This window comes from Mycteria americana, chromosome 11, assembly GCF_035582795.1.
Source record: "Mycteria americana isolate JAX WOST 10 ecotype Jacksonville Zoo and Gardens chromosome 11, USCA_MyAme_1.0, whole genome shotgun sequence".
Taxonomy (NCBI): domain Eukaryota; kingdom Metazoa; phylum Chordata; class Aves; order Ciconiiformes; family Ciconiidae; genus Mycteria; species Mycteria americana.
The window spans coordinates 19,758,592-19,780,606 of NC_134375.1; the positions used below are offsets into that span (position 1 = coordinate 19,758,592).

The following is a 22,015-nucleotide window of genomic DNA, read 5'->3' on the forward strand; positions in this document are numbered from 1 at the left end:
ACTTTTTAATTATTTTTTTGAGATTTTGACTCTTGTGCTGCTGTGAGAGGGAAGACTTTTTAAAATCTTTTAAAAAGTCTCCTGAACAGGAACAGTATTTCCATCCCAATGTGAGCTATGGATTCCTGACCATGTTACACATTAAAAATAAATAACTTTCCTAAGTTAAGACCTTTTGTAACAAAGGGTTTAGAAAACTAACGATATTGGTCAAACCCAGGAGCTTCATAAAGAAGAAGTTACCCTTTCACTTTTAGATATTCTGCCTTTTCCCCCTTGTATTTTGTCTTTTAAAGCCTCACATATTAAGAAACCCTGTCAATGTTAAGGTTTTTAGCTGGTTCCTCGAAAAGACAAAATAAAAAAAAAGAATGTTATTCCTATTGTTAGAATGGCAGTACCTGGAAAGCCTTTAATTTTTTCCTTTATAAAGCTTTGAATTGCTCTCTTTGAAGTTCAAATTCAGGAATAAAACAAAAGTGAAAACAGAAAGTATGTTTTCTATATAGCAACCTAATGGACTTAACCAGGAAAAAGCTGTGTTTAGTTCTAAAGCTTGTCATATAAAAGGAGTTTTAACCTATTTGGGGTTTCTTTTTTTCGTTTTCTTTCTTTTTTTGACACCCCCCAAAGGCCATTTTTCCAACATTTCAGAACTACAGAACATGTGTACCTCGATAGTTGTGTGTGAAAATTTATAATGGGCACTTTGTGGGGTTGATCAGAATCCCATTGAAGGGAACACAGAGCCTGGCTTAGACCTTAACTACAGAATTACAATAATTTAGGCTTCAATGTCAAAATTCAGATAAAGCAAATAAAAATTGCTACTGTGCCTTTGAATTTCAGCCTCCACTTTATGTGTATTAGTGGAAGGAAAATTACATTTGAAGTGGTCAGCATGCAGATGTTGGCCATGTGTTTTGCTTTTCTTGTAGATTATGAGCCCTCCCTGTCTGAGCAACTTAAAGTCATTATGCGGTTAACAAATGCTCACTTTTCAGTAGTGGCCCATAATCTCCAGTGTGAGCATATCCTTAAATACTTAGATGTACACGGGGAATTTGTACTTGGCACAACCGAACATAGCTTTGACAGTGTCCAGGTGCCCGTTGCAGAACCACATTGCAGTAAATACCTTTGCGTGCCAGTCTCAAAGGGTTCCAGTTATTTTGGTCTAAAAAGTCAATGAAAAAGTGAAGGCGATTTACAGAAGTGTGTGCAATCTTTACTGTTGAGGGCTGAGAGCTGGCACATGTGTTTCAGCATCCTTGCTCTGCTGGTGTGTGGAAGCTTGTTGAACCACGCTTGCTTGCCCAGGAGTCTGAGCTGTTCCAAACAGGTTACAGTCTTAATAGACCAACAGTGGGAGAAAGGCACAGGCTGTTAATTGGAATTATGGAGGGGGCTCACAGGCTTTGGTGCATTAAACAACCTGCCCGAGGTTGTGCAGGGAGTGGTCTGCTGTGCCCAATATATAAGGTCAAGTGATTTTGTTGAAATTATAGGTCATCCTTAGGTTTTAGCTCAGTTGGAGGGTAATGGGTCTGATCCACTGTTGCTTTACTGCTACTTTATGGTTATGCACTTCCACTAATGTACCTGGAGTTTTAGTCTACTATCTACTGGTAGTCTTTGGAAAATACTGACATTCCTAATTGTTTAATAAATCTTTAATGGAGCCTTTAGTGTGTGTGAGGGTATGCATATTGATTTGTGTATGCATATTTAAGTATTAGGAAAAAAAGTAAGGTGGCTGAGAGACTCCTGCAAGATCTAGAGACAGGAATGTATGATCACAGATTCTAATAAGGTGTGAAGGTTTTCCACTCCTTAAAATGGAGAAGTTGATATATTAAATTGCACGTACTCTAATGATGTGGACTGACTCAGAGAATTTGAAGGAAATAACAGCTGTGCACATCAAAGCTTAAAAATAGAAACTTCATCAGTCAGTAGCAGTTTAGAATGAATGAAGAAATCACAAAATTATTAATTATGGTGGTTAGAGAAAGGAAACATAAAGTTCAGGCTTTCTGAAGACAGAATGCTGTCTTCAATCATGCAGCACGTCTGCTGGGTATCAGCCCCTTGTCCTGCTGAGCCACTCTGTAAAGGGGGGGGCTGTTGCCCAAACATAGGCACCTACTGCCATTTCAGATACCCTGCGATGACTCAGGCTTCCCACCTGGCTGACAGATATGACACAGGGCATATGGAAGACTCCTGCCCTTCTGGAGTGGCAGCTGGGTGCCCTGAGGCATCTCAGACGGCAGTAGATGCTTCTGTCTAAGGAGTAATTGCACGCAGACATAAGTACAGACTCACTTTCACTTGCATCTTTAATACACAGTCACCTGAAGCACATCAGTAGTTCATAGCAGTGTTTGCAGTGGGTAATTGCAGGAAGCAATGAACAGTTTATCTAATTTTAAACTTAGGAAGAATTTTGAGGTGAAGAGCATTTATCCAGATTAAAATCTGACCAGGATATAAAGTCAAAAACTATGCTAGTGTCAAAAGCTGTAGTTAAAAACTATGATTTAAAGTTGCAGTGGATGGTTGTTTTCTTAATGACCTCAAATCCATGAATTCATCCTAACATTTGCCTTTTTATATATTCATAGTTAAATATAACTTGAATGTTGTCCTAATTACATTCTCATGTTAATTTAGCTCTGATTCAGAATTTCTATCATTATTCTTTGTAGAATTATTTTGAAATGATGGAAAGTTCAGTAAAGATGCTCCAGCGTGTGATTGTGCCTTTGAATTATTTATCACATTCAAAGACAGAAGTATGGTTAAAATCTAGTTTGAGTTGTAAATGAGTCTTGGTAATGTGAGGAGGAAGTGAAAATCCTTTTTGCAGAACGACATGGTTTATGGGCGCATCGTTTGATAGCGCGGGAGCGCGTCGCAGCCCCACGTGAGCGGAGAGCCTCACGGCTTAATAAGAAAACATCCATTGCACTAACTGGCAAATGCTATCTAAGCAGATGAGACAGATAAAGTGTGGAAGAGGAGAGAGAGAGAGGTACAGCGACAACTTGCCCAAATGACAGAGCGGATTAGTGACAGAATTAAGAAGAGAAAACAGATGTCCTGCCTCGGTCGCAACCAGCACTCACACTGCACTCTTCTCCCTCTGCTACGTGCTATGGAAACAAGAGCTCTCACAAGTAACATTTAGCCCATGTTTTTCTACAATGCATCACAGTGACAAGTAGTACAGTGTTAATACAAGGTTGTAGAGACCATGATTAATGCAAAAATTCATACTTGTGGCTCTGGCCCTGAGCTAGGTAGAGAACAAACAATTGCTGGTGAGGCGTGTGCGAGTCTGGGAGGGCGAGAAACTGCTAGGAAAAAATTCTGAAGGAGGAAAGGAAACTTGTCTTAATGTAAGCAGCAGTTTTGCTAGAGGTAAGTGAGGGGAAATTCTTCATTTATAAATGGTTCGTTGACCCATGATAATAAAGCAGTGCTGTAGAAGAAGGATAATTATCTACTTAAGTATCAGATGCCCTAAGGGTAAAAGCTTCCCTTCTCTCCTTTTGAAAAATGAACTCAGATTAAACGAATGTCCTTTTTCCTGTTTTACTGTTGACATGGATTTCCTTTTTATGAGTAAAATTAATTAGTTTTTCTATTCCTTTATTCCTGGTATGGAAATCAGGTCTGCCAAGCAAGTTTCCAGCTCTTCCCTTGGGCCCTAACTTCAGCCAATAGCATCCTTTATGGAGGGGCTTTGTACAGTGTGCTGGGAAGGCACAAATAAATTACAGGAGCTTTATTATGCCCAGGAGCTTTCCAAGAGGAACAGCATTTTAGAACTAAAACCCCACAAAACTAGGCTTTTTGTCCCCGTCCAGGACTGGTTTATTTCCAAGTACCTGCTTTCTAAATACATATTCCTCCTTTCTTAAATTTTAATACCATAAGTTATAACAAGAGAAAAAGAGCATCATGGTGGCATAGCTGATGCTGTACTAAAAAAAATGAGGGACAGATTTTCAAAGCAGATTAACACCTGCAGCTGGGGCCAGTCTTCTCCTGTTCTGTTGGGAGCTGCTAGCTGTGGAGCTCGCTTGAAAAATCTGTTCCCACTTCAGCAAATATCCATTACAATCTTGTCTGTCCTCATCTGGACTCTGAAAAATGATCAAAACCTGTCCCTACTTCTTTACTTCCAGAATATGTCTGTTTCTCCCTCCAATCAGAATTATAAATGTGATTCCTATGATAAACTTGGTGAATGTAAACATGTCTCTCTGTTTATGGAAATAAATTATCTTTCACATGTATTAATCCTTCTTTATCTCAAATGTCTCATGCAGTTCTTGAAAATCAGGTTGATGTAACCTTTGTGTGAACCTGTTAACTACAGAGCATCTCCTAGCTACATTTCCTGGAGTATAGAGAATATTCCTGAATACCTGCAGGCTTCAAGATGCAGTAAAAACAAAAATGACTGTAATACAATGGCATGGAACTTAATTTTCTTCAAATAGTCCTTTGAACACTCATCTTAATACTGAAAATATAAGAAGTTTTTAATTTTCATAGCCTTTGGTCATGAAAGTTCAACTGATGTTAAAGGTGTTTTTAAGGTCTTTATTCTGCAAACACAATACTGTAAGTCAGAAAAAAAAATCCTGTCTGCAGGGAACTGAAATGAGAATCAAGTCCCAAGTGCTTGCTTGTTGGATTTACACAACTGAGGCTCTGCAAAGAATTCTTCACCCTATTAATAATGTTACAAAATTGACTTTCAAGTGAGGAATCATAGCAATTATTAATTTCTGTGAACACAGCAGATCAGGTGACTGTGAGCAGCGTCTGTGTACTTCCATTGTTTACTTTATAGCTTCATTTCACTGACTCACGAAGCACAGTCACCAAGGTAGAAGAAAATCAAAGTATATTTGCAGTGTCGTGAACACCGTGCTTAAAAGGGAGTAGTCTTAATTATCTTAATGTATTTCTAAAAACATATAATATTTATAACAGGTGAGCATTCCTTGTGCATGGTAATTAACGTGATGTAGAAATAAGTGATCTGCTATTATCAGCATAGTGTCAGCTTTTTTGACATTTAGGTACCTAAAATTAGAGGTATAAGATCAAGATTTTCAAAAATACATACCACATATGTGGAAAAGCATTGTAAAACTGCTGTCTCAGATCACACACCCAAGCCCATCAAATTCCTTTGGCTTTCCCCCATTTTTAATCACAAAAGGAAATGTCTCTGACTTTCAGAGGTGTTAAATACGAGCATCTCTCCATCAAAATGGTGAGTTCGAGTCTGTGAAAACTTTGCTTTCCTTTACATGTCTCAGTAGTAACATAGGGACCTTATTTTAGTCATTTTGCCCATATCTGAGGGGTTTGTGGAAACTTCTGAGCAAAGCATCATATGATTCCCTGTATTTAGCCTTATGTTTTAGTTGTTGTTGCTGTAATCCTTGGAGAGGAGGAATTTAGGCAATTCAAAAGTGATCAGAAGCAGTTTACAGGCTAGAGATTGAGTCACGTCTCCTTCTGGACCACCCAGACTTGCGTTTGTGCCTTGACAATACCACCTTCAGATGTCCTTGTTTGTCCTCTGCGGCCGGTGGAGCGTTTCCGTGACTTGTGTCCTGAGGAAGTGGCCGATTTATTTCGTACGGCGCAAAGGGTTGGCAATGTGGTGGAGAAACACTTCTGCGGCACCTCGCTCACCATTTCAGTTCAGGTTTGTAAACCAGTCAACTAAAAAAGGTTTAATGGTTTGTTTTATCAAGCTTTCAACCTTCGTCCCTAGTCCAATGACAAAAGGACGTTCAAACTTCAAGGGGCAATAAATGCAAAATAATAGTAAAAAAAAAAAAAAAAAGCAGCAGCACAATGACTGCATTGCAGTCTGCCAGATTTGCCATTGAAAAAAAACTAAGAGGCAAACCAGCAGAAAAGTGTGGATAATTAATAACTGCAAAACTTTGAAATAAGCCTGCGAACACTCCCAAATGCAGTGCTTGCTTGTGAGTATTTCAGCAAATACTCTTCCTTCAAAGAAGTGTCTGCAGGATTGACCTAGAGAAGGCAGCCGCATCTCCCCGTTCAGCAGGTAACCCACTGCTTGTGGTGGAAACGGGTAATTCCTGCTCACAGCTATTCATATGCAGGCAGAGAGATGTAGCCATGTAAATATGTTATCAATTCTGGCCTTTCCGTTATTTGTGCTGGGTGTTTTTATACCAAAAAAGAGCTCTGTTTAAAGCAAATCAGGAGACTAAGCCCATTTCATTAGAATAAGAATTTAAGCAAGCATGCTTTGATTAAAATCTCACTTATGTGTCTGATTTTGTATTCACAAGGATCAGAAATCTATTGCTAGCTATTAAAAAATATGATCTGAAAGAATGAAAAATAACAACTGTCGTTTTTGTGGTCTAAGATACAGTTTCTCACTTTGCCATGGCCTGATATGGAAAGGCACCTTATCCAAAAACTTTGTGTTGAATGGTCCCCAGGAAAATATGCTAAATTAACATATAGTGAAATTGGATGTAAATGATTATTCAGTAAGATTTCTGAATCCCTGTGTGATCCTTGTTAGTTCCTCTAACCTGAAACTTCTCCCTTTGCTTACAGGATGGACCTGAAGCCGGACAAACGGTGAAGGTGAGTGCTTATTATGCAGAATACAAATTAAAAGACAATTATAAGAACTAATAAAAGATCAAAGCTAGTCATCTGCAGACCATTGCTGTATCATTATTTTATCCTTGAGATCAAAAGATCCCAAATGTACAATAGCTGTAAATACTTTTTATTGAAATTGCACTTTTTATTGAAATTGCAGGTTTTCTTTCTAGACAAAAATTTTCAATCATGGAAATATCTTTTCTAAGCTGCTGGTTGTATTTATGCAAGGAAAGCCTTAGAAAAGAGGCATCTGTTCAAGTTTTTTGTTTGTTTTATGGAGAAAATATTGCCCTTCCATTCATAATCTCTTTGTTTGTCTTTTTACTGCCTAATGAGTTGTAGCTAATTATAGGAACAGTTAAACCGAACCACATTATGAAAATATACCTTTTGTCTATGCTTTCTCTCTACATATTCATATCACATTCTTGTTACTGAAGTTCAAATGTAATGGAGCCAGTGAAGCTTAAAAACAGATTTTAAGTGTACTTCTGAAAAAAAGGCGTGGGGGTGGAGGGGAAGAGAAGGATTTATGATTATACTCTCCACTTGAGTAATAACATAGATAACATCCAAGATGGCTCTCCAGCCATGTTTCACTGCCTCGTAATGCAAATGCAAATGCATGTGTAGTTAGATTATATGCCTGAACATTAGATAAAGGCTATTTTTTACATTTGGAATCAAAGGAAAGTCAAATATGGCTATGGGTTAGCACTTTGCAAAAATCAAATTAGATGTCTCAAAGAAGCTGTTTGGGTTGATTAAGATAACTGTAACAACCAAATGATGGCGTATAGAAACATTTTACTTCTTTCCAATTTGCTGTATTAACCTTATTTTTCCTACTCCTTTTTGTTGATTACTTTGAATATTTAGCAGAGAGGTGATAGGGAGAGAGAAGAAGAAATTAGAAAATCCCCAAGCTTTGGGAAGCTGAGGAGTGATGAAGGAATGGAATACAATTTACTTCAGTAGTGCAACAAAACAGATTCCTCGCCTCGTGACTTAGAGTGCGCTGGGTGGTTCCACTGGGAATGCCTGTTGATAGGTGGAAGTCTCTGTTTAAATACTTTCCGAAGTAAATTTTGTCATTAACACCAACATGTTTGAACAAGCAGATCACAGGATTTCTTTTACTATCTTGGAAAAATGGGGGGGGTTGTGTAAAGAAAAGTTTTATAGGAATGATTATATTAAAATGTGAGAAGATTTGCTAGTATGAATGAGCAAAACTAGATGTAAAAATTCCCATTTTCTGTGATCATGAACTTTAACAAATGCTTATGTAGGCCTTAAAAAGGCAAGAAATCCTGTATCATTTTTTATTTGTACTGGAGACAAAGAGCATTAGGTGTTAATCTAGGCAATACATTGCAAAATGGTAGCCACCCTTCGTGCTTCCTTCTCACACTTTTAATAAGCAATGAGATGAAAATGACCGGCTGTTACAGCTGTGAATCCCTAGACTCTATAATAAAGAGCGTGTATTCATAAATCAGAGGTTAGCAGTTTGCATTTCTCTACTTTTCTGCATCATTGGGCAACACTGTAATTTATCATCATCACTTTGGGATGTTTATCATCCAAAAATGCCAGCAACTATTTTCTTCAGAGAACTTAGAGCTTTCAAAACTTGAATTGGGGAAAAAATTACTATGATCAAGATCTTCTTTAAAGTGAACAACAGGGTGGATACATAAATAGCTGGTTCCATTTAAACTGTTTTGAATCAGAAAGTTTGAAAAACCACCTATGTGATCTACAAATAATTTATGAACCTTAATTTCAATGGGTCAAGTGTTTCTGTATGTGTTTTTCTTCACGGATCAGAATGCACAATAATCCAGTCTTCCTCTAAGGGAACTTTTAATTAAAATTTCTGGAACGGACTAAATATTAGAAAAATATTCTAATAGTAAGAATAGCAAAGCACCACAATAAATATCCAAGGGAGTTTGTGGAGTCTCTGTTTCAACAGGGTAGGCAAGCGTATGTCAGGAGCTAATTAGGTGTAGCTGATCTTGCTTTGAATGGGGTCACATACCAGATGGCTTCAAGAGTCCTTTCCATTCGTATTTTGTATAATTCTATATACCTGTATAAATACAGGCTACCGTATGTGCTATGTAGGAAAACAGTTACAGGAAGCAGGGGAAGAGTACCGGCTGTTAAATTGGTCAGTGCAAAGCTTACTACAAAATGGGAAGAGCTATCAGCCTAGCTGAAGACAAAAACTGAATGAGAAATTTTATCTGAAAAAGATTAGGAAATTCTCTTTCCTTCTGAACAAGAAGGAATGGTAATCCATGTCCAAGAAAAATCCTGGACTTCAGTTTGAGTCTGAGTCTCGGGTCTTTCTTTGCAACGGAGATGCCGAAAATTGTATGTGCAATGCAGGCACCAGGTTTAAAGGAGATTACCCTTGCAGTGTGATTTTGGATAGAAATCAATGATAAGATTGTCTGCTAATGTTACATGTTCATTGTGCTGGTGTGAAACCTGCAGGTGTGTGCAGGTTTCAGTCAGATGGACCATGTACTGCAATGTCAGGACACTTTAGCGGTGCCTCTTGGACTAAAACCTTCCCAGTTACCCAACGGGAAGCAGTTCATAACCTAACATGTAGCTCTGTTATTGCTGTACTTGGTTCCTTGTGGATACTGTCCCCCTCTGAATCCAAGCTAGCAGAGCCTGCAGGACAGCATTCTAGTCCTTTCAAATTCCCCTGTTATTGCAGTCTGTGTGTTTGCATTGGATGGGTCTTTGGAAGAAATTATACTTATTCCTGACCCTCAGCTCACCAATACTTTGGAAGTGTAGATGGGTCTTTTCTTACCCTTTAGCAGCTGGAAATATACATTTGCTAAGGAATTCTGAACCATGTCCCAGATCTCAGACCGTAAAGTAATAGCATATATTGCATCGTAATCTTTTTTCATGGCCTCCCACAGATTGTGCGTATTCCAGCCCTGTCACCTGTTTATGAGACGGACAAGTGTCCCTCTCCAAAGGTGGTCACAGACTTGCACACTGTGTTGTATTGTAAGAGGTTCTTGCACCAACACACAACAGAGAACCTGAGCATCTCTGAGCAGTGTGTCAGCAAGCATAACCAACTTCCAGCATTAAAGACACTTTGAATGCTTATTTTTTCTTACTTGAGAAAGGAAGGAAATTGTGGTTAGGTCCTCTTTTAAAGAATATTTATCTCTGCAATTTTGAGCTCTGTTTTTCTCAGAGAACGCAAAAACCATTGTGTCCTTGTGCCAGGAATAGGAGGGTGAGTTTCATGCCGGTTCTGTTTGAGAATACCTTAAATATCCAGGCAATTTCATGGATCAGGGAAATCAGCTCTGCATCTTAATGCAGGGCTCTTATTGCTATGTCAAGTGAGTGACGTTTCAAGATTTCCCCAGTATATTTTATAGCCTTCTTTTCAACATCAAGTCAGCAAATGCTCTAGACGCCTTGGTGGATGTATAGCATAGCGTAGAATAAACTCTCAGGCTTACCTTTTATGTGAGACTCAATCACAAGAAATTCCATGTACTCTGTACTCCGTAAAGGCTAAACAAATCAAGCCGGCAGGAGCATGATGCAACTAATTTATCTGTAGAGACAAGATAATATTGCACAGCAAGTGTCCATTGCACAAACACATATGAACACATACTCTATTTTGCAGCAGTGTCGCAGTCTCCAGCAGCTCAGCATCTCCACTGTTATCCATGAGTAAGTGCCTGTTTGCCAATTACAGGTTCACCTAAATAAATGAGAAAGTGAGGCTGATGGTGGCAGTGTGGGTATATGTGCAGAAATTTATTTTATATGTCAGACATTCCACTAATTATTTTACACTGAGAAGATTGTCTCACGATTATTTTTTGATGTACATGTTTTTCTTTCCCAGATGGTTTTTTAATGCTGTGTTAAATCAATCCACCTGGCTTTCATTCTTTAGAAATCTTAACCTGAACTGTGGAGTCTAGGGTTTATTTAAGCCTACAGCAGACTGCTCTTTCATACTATTTGTCTACTTATCTCTGGACCTGCAGTACTGGACTTCAGGTTTGAGTCTTTAAATTTAATCAGATCGCAATGCAGACTGATTGCATCAGAAGGATTAAATTCACTAACTGCAATACTTTTGATGCCTCAGCCTGCTTTCCCTGCAGACTGGCAGATGTGAGTCCTTGTTTAATGGAGTATTGGAAACCACCTTTTGCTCTCTTAAAAGAACAAAAAAAGCTGGCGTTTGAGAAATGCAAAGATTTTTCTTACTGCTAAACAAATATAAAAATTCAGGTAGAAAAAACATGGAAGAAAGAAACAAGTTTTTGAAAACCAGATTGTACTGAAACGTGAACAAATGGTCTTGTTTGCTTTACTCTTAAGAACCATGATTCTCTTGAAAGCTTGTGGGATGTCCAAAAATAATTTGATGAAGTACAGCAGTCTCTTTGAATTGCTTTGAGAACCACACTAATAGTATTTGGTTGGAGAATACGTAATATTGCAGATAGGTAATTGGTCCAGCAAATTCAGTAGTCTCAGGGCTGCTGTGTCTGTTTTGAGCTCATAATTTTGTTTCCATTTTGGTACTATACTTAGATTGGGGTGGGTTTTGGTGGGATGTTAGTGGTGTATATTTTCAAAGCCAGGATTATGTTGCCCCTTACAGAGATGGGAAGCAGCAGGGGCATCCAGATAGTTTGCCCCCCCTCCCTTAAAGCCTTTTGTTAGCTCTTTGTTTGTACTTACCCTAAATAATAATTCTTGCCCTTTCCTTCAAGGCCCTTTTCAAAATCTGCCTTGGGCTGGTCTAATTCTCCTTTCAGTCCCTTGGCCAGACCGACGTTTTCTCTGATCCAATTAATGGATACAGCGCTAGAGTCCAAATTTCCTTTTTGCTTTTTCAGGTCCTTACTCCTGTTCGTTAAATGTAACATTTCGGTTTTGAGTGAACTATAAGTTTTCCAGGAAAAGCATATTGCTTTTTTGTTTGCCATACTTATAGTCCAAAGAGGCACTGGTGGATCTGTAAACCTTCCCTTCGTACAAATAATAATATGCAGGACCTAGAATGAAAACAGTTCTTAAGGCCCCCTTAATTTGTACAGATCAGTTCCTGTACTTAAAACATGGTAACAGTTGACAAAAGTAAGAGGTGTCTGTGTCCAGTATGCACCCATGTAAAGATATAGGGGATTTTGAAGACTGAAAGACATGAACAAAATTGGGAATGTGGAAACAGCCTGGTGATTGATGGACATGACACCATCCTAGCTGAGAATACCAAGGACTCCAAGGCACTGCTAAATTGAAATGATGACCTGGATAATGAAGTCTGATCTAGAAATATCGGGTTGTGGAGTTCCCTGAAGGGATGGGGACAGAAATTTTTGAAAGATTCTCTTTAGCAGTGAATGATGATGGTTCTCAATCTGGATGATTTTGAATTTCCAGTAGTGAATGTCGTGACATATTGTACCCCTGACTTGTAAAGTAATATCATTCTCTGTCCCTGGACAAACACAGAATAGTCTGTACAGACTAGAATGTAAAGAAAAAAACCAAACCAAAACAGGATTAAAAATGTGCAAATATAAATGAGGAAACTAGAAGAAATTTCAAAAGATATAAGTGGAAGAATGGTAATGAGAGGGAAGATTTTACTATTCCATGCCAGCAATTCTACCCTTCTTTCCTGCCATATGGATTTCTTAGATGAATATTCTCTTTAGGTAGTTTAATTCCAAAAATACCCCCAGAGCTAGTCAGAGTTATTGACGCTGTCTAAATTAAAGTATAATAAGCAAGTAAGTGGGCTCAAATGCTTGTTTAAATTGCCTTAGTGTACAGATATTAAAAACTGGGTTGGCCACATCCAGCATCTAGCTCTTCCCTTGCTGGGCGAGATCCCCTTAGCAGCAGACCTGCAGAGCGCTGGCCGCTGGCGTTCTTGTTCTCCCAAAGGTCAACGGGCGAGAGCTGAACTGCGGGTAATGACCCGCGAAGGTACTTGCACGTGCGTAACGTGAAGGGCGCGTACGCTTTCAGGCATGTCCGTGGGAGCACGGATATGCCTGTCCCCATCCCCAGCAGCCACGTCGAGTGTCAGCAGAGCCCTGCAAGCCCGGGGAGCGGCTGGGGCCGCGGGTGGCTGTGCCAGCAGCTAGGCCAAGTGGGAAGCGAGCGGTCGCCCCGGGAGCCTTGCTCTTTGCTCTTGCTGGGACGTTGCTTCACGCTGCCCAGCGTGACCGGACTGATTGCTGCAGGGAAGGGTTAAACACCGCCAGTGCTCCCCACGCTCTGCCCTTCTGCGCGGCTCCAGAGCTCCAGGAGAGCCTGCTCCTGCTTTGACAAAAGCATTTTATATATCCTTTTTTTTTTTTTTTTTTCCCGGTATGCGTTCAGATATTTACAATTTTCATGACAGAAGAATCTTGAACAAATCAGTCATTCAGAAGGGTTTATTTGGGAGGTTGAAAGCTCTTCAATTTTTTTTTTTTTTTTTTCTGTAAACAGAGTTACATTTCAAAATGAGAAAGTATTTCTAGCTGAAAGGTGGAAAAGTTTTCCTCTGCAAATATTATAACAGGGTATTTTGACAACAAAAACTTTTTCTTCATGAAAACAAAACCTCTTTTGGGAATGCTTTCCGTTTTACTGAATTGGCATTTTGTGACCAAAAAAACAATATGGGGAGGGGTGTTGAGACATCCATGAATTGCTCTACATGCTGCTCTTCATTTGCCCCACAGTGACTGAGATTGGGATCAAAATTCCTATGTTTTAATTAGAAAGTATCTTTCACTTCTTTGTTCCCATGTTACAGCAGTATGTTTTGCATTTAAATCATTCTCTGTCTCAGAGTACGTACAATCGATCAAATGCCACTCTTGAGTACAGGTCCTGCAAATACCCTATTGTGCTGTAAATGCAAAACCTCTAGAAATCCCAGACAATGCATGAGATCTAAAATCATTAATAGCACAGTCAAGGCTGTCTGATTAATTTTTGTGTGGTTAGTGTATGCATTTCTTTCCAAGCTCTATCTCATCCATAATACTTTTTCTCTTTGTCAACCTCGTATCTTATAAACCTCTTCATTTAACAGGGAATGCTTGCTTGCCTTTTTTTTTTTTTTTTATTACAAAACATTGCTTTCAACTAGAATGTAACTCACCAAGAAATGTGCAAAAGCATTCCCGTTAAATTCAGATGTGTAACTTGATGCTGTTCTGTGTTTTGCAGTAGGTGACAATTGTTTATTAAGCAAGTATTGCAAAGCTAGATTTCCGTTTAATAGGTTTCTGACTCTTTCTAAAAATTAATATAGTGCTTTATAACGGAATATTGTGTGCCAGTGCTCTGGCTTCATGTGATTTTGCGCATTTGTCCTTGCATTCTTACCTACCAGGTACTGCTTTGGCTTCCTCCACAGATCCACCATAAGATTATTCCTATGCTGACCACAGATTAGAAGGGATGTCAAAGGGTCATGTGCAAAAGAGACTTCTTTCCTTCATGCCAACATGTGCCTTCTATAAACAGGCATTTACCTACACTTAAACTGTTTTGTGGTTGAGTTTATTGGATGTTCTTGCCCAAAGGCATTTTCAGTTGACTGATCTGTGTTAAACTTTGGTGCCTCAGCTGTCTGGCTGGATGCTGTGACATCCCTGGTCTCCCAGGGAAGGGCAGAATCACAGTGCTTTGCTCGTGTTAATGACCCAGTTTCAGCCAGACAAAGGGAACCCATTTATTAGAGTCCTGGCTGCCATATCAATGCAATGATAAAGAAAATGTTAAGTTGGTTCCGTATTTTTTTCCCTTAAAGTCACGTCCCCTTCTGAAAATGAAAGAGCTGTCTACTTAAAGCTGTCCCTGCAGCTCCCCAGAGAGCCTGCACAGCTTGAATGAGTTAGTTGCTTAAAAATGTCAATAGGGAAAGTGTGTATGTAATGTTTTTGCATGTGATAGCAAGGGAATGAAGGCCTTTCCTAGCCCTGTGTTCCTTTATCACGTGAAAGAGTAGGTGGTTACACTCTCCTGTAACCTATTGCAATTCTAAGCACATCTGAAATACAAGTACATCTAATCTAGTCCACGCATTTTAGTCTGTTCTGGCAGCACCGTGTTAGCCCATGTAGGACTTTCTTTCAGAGAAAGAAAAGCCTCTGCTTGAAATGATTTAGAAATGGAAAATGAAGGTTAAAAATGGAAAACTAAGGTTAAAATAATAGAATAAAACTTGCTCAGCAAGCTCCAGACAGGATGACAGGGTGAAGAGTATGTAATATTTTTACTGTTTTTAAAAAAAAAAAAAGGGTCAAGCATTCTGGATACTGCAGTGTTTTTTTGTATCATGCTCGTTGCAAGCCAGGCTGGACAAGGCAAGAGCTTCCCACAAAATAAAGCAACCCCCCTCTCTCAAGCCTCATTTCCCCCATCCCTCCTGAAAGCTGCTTGGGTGCCCTCCGGCAAGATTACTCATACACAGGGTTATTCTGTAAAGCTAAGCTGTAGTTTGAAAGAATTTGATATATGCCTTTAAAAAAATCCAGTCGCTGGGAGAGAGGCCCCTCCTCATTTGCTTAGGGGTAGGAAAAGCCCACGCCGGTTGGTGGCTGGTGATGGAAACGTTGCTGGAATAGCCGTTTCGGAGGTTAAACAAGAATGGATGCCAGCGCACCTCTTGTGTGGTGCTCACCATTTTGCATTTTCCTTTTACTTGCTTGTAGCGACGGGAGTAGAAACCTGCAGCTTAGGCAGCGCTGCTCATGTGGTGACTCCACAAGGCGATGTGTCCACTGGCTGTGTTTTTCAGAGGTCTGTGACTCCACACTGCTGTTTTCTGTTGTACTGTTTCGGTGACGGCTATTGAGCAATGCTCTGCTGCTTGCACTGTGGTGCTTTGTTGGGCAAGTGAGGTGCAGCATTCCCCGAAGAGCTGGAGAAACACTCTCAAGCCCTTCCCGTTTGCAGAAATCTGAATGCTGGTGTCTCCAGGCGGATTGCACACACATACATGTACCGAATGTTAAGAGATGTGTCTTTAAAAAGGGAAAGGAATGATCATGAAACAAAGCCTGATTCTTACTTAAATGGAGGCAGTTACCTGGTAAAATCAGGTTGGTAGGTTTATCCTCTTCCCAGTTTTGGATCTCATAAAAGAAATTGCATCTAGGGATGCAGTTCAGCACAACTGCTCGGGCCTTTTCTGGAGAGAAATTCCCTGCTTGACTAGTAGATAAGTTGCCAGTCAGGATTAAGATTTTTTAAATAAGTTATTCTGTGTCTGAATTAGCTGCTGCTTATGAGGTTTTTTCCAATGCATAAACACTCTGCAGCCCCTTGATTTCGAAGGGAAAAAAAAAATGCAACTTCCAAATAGTAAATTCTGTAAATAAAGCATTTCTGGATATTTTAAAATTTCTTTTCATATATTAATGTTTCAAATTTCTAGGAATGGTGCTACAAATGGCATAAATTGGGGAAAACCAAATGAATCTTTTAACAATTACACTGTCCCCTTAACTGAGATTACAGACAGGAGATTTGAGGAGAGAAGCTTAGATTACCTACTTTGGAGATAAACTGTTCACTTTCAGAGAGGAAATAATTAGCCAGCTGAGTAAAATTCATCCTGAAGCTTTCTTTTTTACCATTGGGTCCCCACACACTTTTTGCTTTTCCATCACAGACTGCCTTTTTCTGGAGTCTGAGATGCCTCAGTTCTTCCCAGGAGTTCTCAGTCCCTTGCTAGGTGCAGCAGACTGGTTATTCAGTTTTACCAACTAAATTGTTATGGCAAAAGTGATTTAAAGAAGGGCCAAGTCGTTATTCCTGTTTTGTTGAGCAGATGAAGAGGCTGGGGTTGATAATAGCTCTGTCCTTTAGAGGCAGAGCAGAGTCATGGGGCACTGCCCTGCTCTGGCCATGCCAGGAGAGGTCACCTGTATCCGTGACGTTTTGTTGTTCCCTGAGTTTTCCATCTGTACCATGCCTTGCTTCTGTCCTGAGCTTTTCCCTCTCCCATTCCTTCTCCTATGACCTGAGGCTTTGCTTTGTGCAGGGTGCGGTTGGGATCCTTCACCATGGCAGTCCCAGGGAGAGGGGACAGCATGCCCAAGTGGAGAACCCTGAGAAACTAGTTTGTTTTTCATCATGGATGAAACCCATTAAGGTTATGTCTACACGGACAGATGCAAACAGGCTGGATTTGTTAGCGTGGGCTTGGGTCTGGGCTAAGAGGCTGCCTCTGCTTCTGGACTGGGAATGACATACGCAGTCAGAACAAATTTGTACCTCTGTGCAAGGACCAGTGGTAAGTGTGGTGTGTCCCTGCACACATCTCCTCTAAATAAGTCCTGCCCCGTAGCACTTCAGAGCAAGGCTCTGCAGCCAGGAGCAGGGGAAATCTATACCCTGTGGTAAAGGCAGAAGATTGGAAAGACATCCTGTGTTTGCTAGATTGCTCAGGTCTTTTGAAGGAGAAAAATGGTTTCTCCTTTGGCAATCTCCTAGCTTATCTCTGAAAAATCAAACCATTTTCTTTTCTCTTTAATTTATACTTTTTGTGAGTTACCTCCTTCATTACTAGCAAGAAAATCTTCATTTCATGTTGCCTGCCTGGCATCACTGATCCAAATTCTCTCTGTGAGAGGCTGGAAGAAAATAAACTAGACCAGATGGAATGTGCTCATGTGAATGATTGTCTTGATCTTGCTTGTAAAGATGTTAAAATCTGAAATGCTGAATTCCTTTATCTGATTTCATGAATGTTCAATTTCTCTGTCTGATTTCAAGTCTAGTTTTTAGCATTTGAAGTAAAGATAATGCCCAGAGGTAGCACTTTATTTTTCTTCTTTTTTTCTTTTTTCTTTTTTTTTTTTTTTGATGGATGTGTGAATGAGCTTTATTAGTTCTCCATTGAGAAGGTATAGAAAAAACAGTGATACTGTGATGTTTTCTCACCTGGCCTTCCAGCACACCTCAGCTGGAGCAGGGTTATCATTAGAGAGTGGTTGGTCTGCCCAGATTGAGGAGTGGATCAGTTCACACCATATTTAATGGATGCTTTTTTCTGCAAATAAGGCAGCTCTGAACTCAACAAAAGCCATTCTTTCAGCTGTGGCCTTTTGGTGAGGCCACCCTGAGTTACATTTAGAATTATGATCTAGCAGAATATGAATCTGTAACCTGTCTTTGATTCTCATGTAAGTAGAACAGCCTTGGTGTCTGGGGCTAGATTATTCTCTGGTATAAATGGTTCAGTTCACTTGTGAAAATCTGTGGACTAAATCGATGGAGCTTTTGCCATTTCTATACCAACTTTTTTGACCCTGCTTGTGTAAGCAACTCTTTGATTTTGTTTCCATTTAAACCTACAATTATTAGTCATATGTGTAAATCTAGTCATTCCCAATGCAAAATAGCATTTTGAGAAAATAACCTATGAAGCATAATTTGATACAGTGTTTTTATTTTTTTCTTTAAATATCTTCCACTTCACCTGAAGAAGTTCACTGTTATAGTAACTATCAAGTCAAAAAAAAAAAGTAAGGAAAAAATCCCAGAATTTATTAGGTTCTAATAAACTCCCCTCAGTGCACATACATTTAGTATCTTTCATTAACATTAATGAGAATTATGCATGCATCCTGGGGAGAATAGGCACTGTTGTTTTATTTCTTTTCCTTGTTTTCAGTATTAAATCTTGTCCTGCAGTCAGTTCTATAGGGCATACATGCATTCCTGCTGCTCAATTATTTGTTCTACTTAATATATACAGTTTGAGCATCTCCTTTTGCATAGCGAAGGTAAAAAGTTCATAAATTAAAAAAAATCTAACAGAATTTGTGGACACACATAAAAACAAGGGATATGCAAATTAATGAATTAATAGATTGCTATTGATTACCAGTAACACCTAATTAAATAATAAATTTTCCCCCACACAATTACTTGTTTCATGTTATTAAATGATCAAATCCATAACTAGTTTGGAAGCTCAGGCTCTTAGAATTAAATGAGGTGCTCAAGAGAGCAAAGTTGTGTTTTGGAGCAACAGAGGCAGGGCCTAGTTACATGGATTTATGATTTAATTTTCTATGTAATCTAATTTAGTGTAACTATTGAGTTTCTAAAAAAAAAATGAACTTTGATTAGATTTTGTTGACAAAAATAAATACAAAATGTAGGATAGTTTATTCATTATCTGGAGCATATTGAGAGAAGTGGCTCATGGGTATTTCTGTACCTGCAGGGGCCTTTTCTCCCCGTTTCCCGTGCTTTTAGCTGTATTCCACAGCAGTCAGTCATCCTCCAGGCCCCATCCAGGTGTGGTACCTTACAAAAATCCAACATCTGGAGGATACAAACCTAATTTCTGTGAGAAACTTAATTCATTTCATATAAATAACAGCTTCATCATTCCTCATTTCTGAGGTAGACATCAATATTTCATAGAGAGCATTAAGTATGTGAAGGTCCTGGGAAGAAGGCGCATTGGAGAAGGAAAGTAAGCAAATAAAGCTCTTCAGTTTGACATACTTTCACTTAATTGGGAGTTTTAAGAGCAGATCGTGGGAGCAGGAAATGAGTCTTTCAGCTAATTCCCTTCTGCATGAAAAATGCTGCGTGCCAAAACACTGCTGTCCCGGGCGAGAGAACTCCTTGGGTGTGATTCCTCAGCACAGCGCCGTGCCACAGCAATGCCCCGATGGCATCGGTGGCTCAGGTGTTGCTTACCTGGTTGGCTCTATAATTAACAGCAGATTGCAGGACGAGCAGTGGCATCTCGTTCATTAGCGGTTAGGGCTGTGTTTTGCTTGCGTTTGCTGGGCTTGCCTGGCAGCAGATTGAGGCAGGGAGACAGATTGCTTGTTCCGTTGTAGAAAGCGCTGAGCCTACCTGCGCAGGAGTCTGCACGCCTGTGTGGAGCCAGGCGTGCGTTCGGTTGCCGTTGTGCCGGGGAACACGCTGTCCCTGAGCTGGCTCGCCGCAGCTAGGCTAGCGGTAGGGTTTAGTAGAGCATGTTGCCTTGGGCAGAGCGCTACTCTAGGTTGGCTTTACTTGATGGAGCGTCTTTGCGCGATGCCCTGAAGACTTACGCTTGCAGTTACAAGTCCTGGCCTTCACTTGCCTGAAGCCAAGCTGCTGCTTTTGTGGTGCAGAGCCAGGCAAGCGCTCGCTCCCCGCGCCGTGATGAATGCATGCCAGCGGGTGCCGTTCACTGGCAGCGTGTGCAGAAACGGCCCGGACAGAGAGGGGTGTCTAAGCGATGGCCATTTAGAGATACATGGCTTCACGCAAAACTCTCTGAGCTCAGTGCGGAGATTCGGCACTCAGGGGACTTTGACCCAGTCGCACATTCGAAGAGCCGAGGTTGTCCTTTCTTGAGAACTGGAAGAGTTTCCTTTGCTTGTTCCTTACATAAAATGCACGGACCCGTTTTTTAAATCCCTCTTCCATTTCTTTCCATTTTCTGATGATTAATATGTTGAATTTCCATATTAATCTTTCTAAGTGTTTGTTGAACACCTGGATACGTAAGCAAAAAAGTTGTTCTGTAGTTGCCTGCCTGGTTGACTCTATAATTAGCAGCAGATTGCAATAAATGACATCCTGTTCCTTAACGGTAAGGGCTGTGTTTTGCTTACATTATGTTGACTTGACCTCAGCAGGTCCAGGCTGGCAAACAGATGTCAGCTCTGTTCAGCAGAATATCTTCTGGTCACTCCAGTGAAACAGGACACGCGTGTACAGAAGTGAAAGGCAGAATATTTGCAGGAACTGTTGAGTGGAACATGCAAACAAATTTCAATAGGCAGGCAAAGACAGGTTGCAAACCCTATTGGGAAATGATAAATTGCTGTTAAATGTTATAATTATCGCGTGACATTCAGGACTGAAACTTAACTAAATTTTGCTGAAAACTTAAAAAATAGCGGGAGAGGTAATATGATTTAATAAATTAGCCACAGAGTAACTGAAAAAATGAGAACACAACAGAAAATTAATATTTATCTTTTACCAGAATGTATCGGGCTTTGTTAAAAAACGTCTGAAAGCAAAGAAGAGTTTGTTAGACAAATTATAATTTTAATTGCAGACGTAATTGATTATACTCAGCATGCTCATTAGGTTAAGGGAGAATATGAGTCAACTCTCAAGGTCATTACAGTAATAGATATTGTAGGCATGTAATTTGTGATAAGCTGTTTCGTGAGCATCTAATTGCTCATTCATGGCAGTGTGTCTGGCACTTTTTACTCCCCAAACACCTCTTTGTCCAATTTATTTAACACCCCTTAATATTCCAGGGTCAAATTTACTACAGGAGGCATCAAGCAGTGAATTTTCAACCTCCAAATTATTACACCACTTCACCCTTTTTGTGCCTCAAAGACAGAGCCTGCGTTACTAAAAATTAGTGGTCTGGCACTAAGCAGGGTACATCACAAATAGAAATACTCACCCACAGAGACAAGCTAGAATTTCTCATGGAAAACAGCTGTTCCCTGCCCTCCCCAATGGCAGTCCTACATTGGAGTAGATGATAAAAGTGATGTTCTTTTTAAAAAATGCACTAATTAATCAGAACTTTGTCTTGGTATTGTTCCTTGGAAGAACATACAATAATAGTGTTTTGTTAACTCTTTCATTATTATTTCACTTCAAGACTTTGACAGAAAGTCATTAATATTAGCTGTCTCTTTGGCTGAAAATCAATTGGAATGTCGCTTATCAGTTCTTACAACCAGACGCAATAGAAAGAACCACTTACAATGTATATCAGCTCTAAGTAACAACTGTACCTCGCTTTGATATAATGCTTTATATTCTTAGGTCTCAGAGAAGGAATCACTGTCCTAATTACTGAAATGCAAACAGTTAAAATCACTTGTCCAGGGCCAGGCAACAGCACAAGGGTGGCACTGGGAACTGAAGCCAGGCATCGCACTGGGATTTGAAGCCAGGCATCCTGAGCTGCAGGTCGACTCATTTTCTACCTCCTCTCTACAGTCGTTCCATCTTAACACAGGATCAAACTGTTCTGATTTATTAATCGGTACTGTCACGTTATGTAGCATTGCAGAGTGGTGGCTGAGGTAAGACAACCAAAGTCATTCCCATTAGACTGAGAAGTTTGATTCAGTCTGCAGTGATAGGGGAAAATGTAACTTTTCATTCAAATATCTGGCTGTATTCCAGGAATCAAGGATTTTGGGGTTTGTTTTGGATTTGCTTTTTTGGTTTTTTTTTAATAAATAAATAACATGGCTCTCAGAGCAGCATAGCTTTCCTT

General features: G+C 39.8%; 1 protein-coding gene across 8 annotated transcripts in view; it reads left to right on the plus strand.

The window, feature by feature from the left end:
* Positions 1 to 22,015, plus strand: part of FHIT (fragile histidine triad diadenosine triphosphatase) — a 637,538-nt gene that overhangs the window by 482,355 nt on the left and 133,168 nt on the right. For 6 of the 8 annotated variants that reach the window (XM_075513832.1, XM_075513828.1, XM_075513830.1 and 3 more), the window contains 2 exons: positions 5,595 to 5,740; positions 6,640 to 6,669. The exons of 1 other annotated variant lie outside the window; for it this stretch is intronic. In XM_075513832.1, the coding sequence (XP_075369947.1) occupies positions 5,595 to 5,740; positions 6,640 to 6,669 (176 nt within the window). The remainder of the gene's footprint in view (positions 1 to 5,594; positions 5,741 to 6,639; positions 6,670 to 22,015) is intronic. One more of the 8 variants, XM_075513829.1, reaches the window with a different exon arrangement.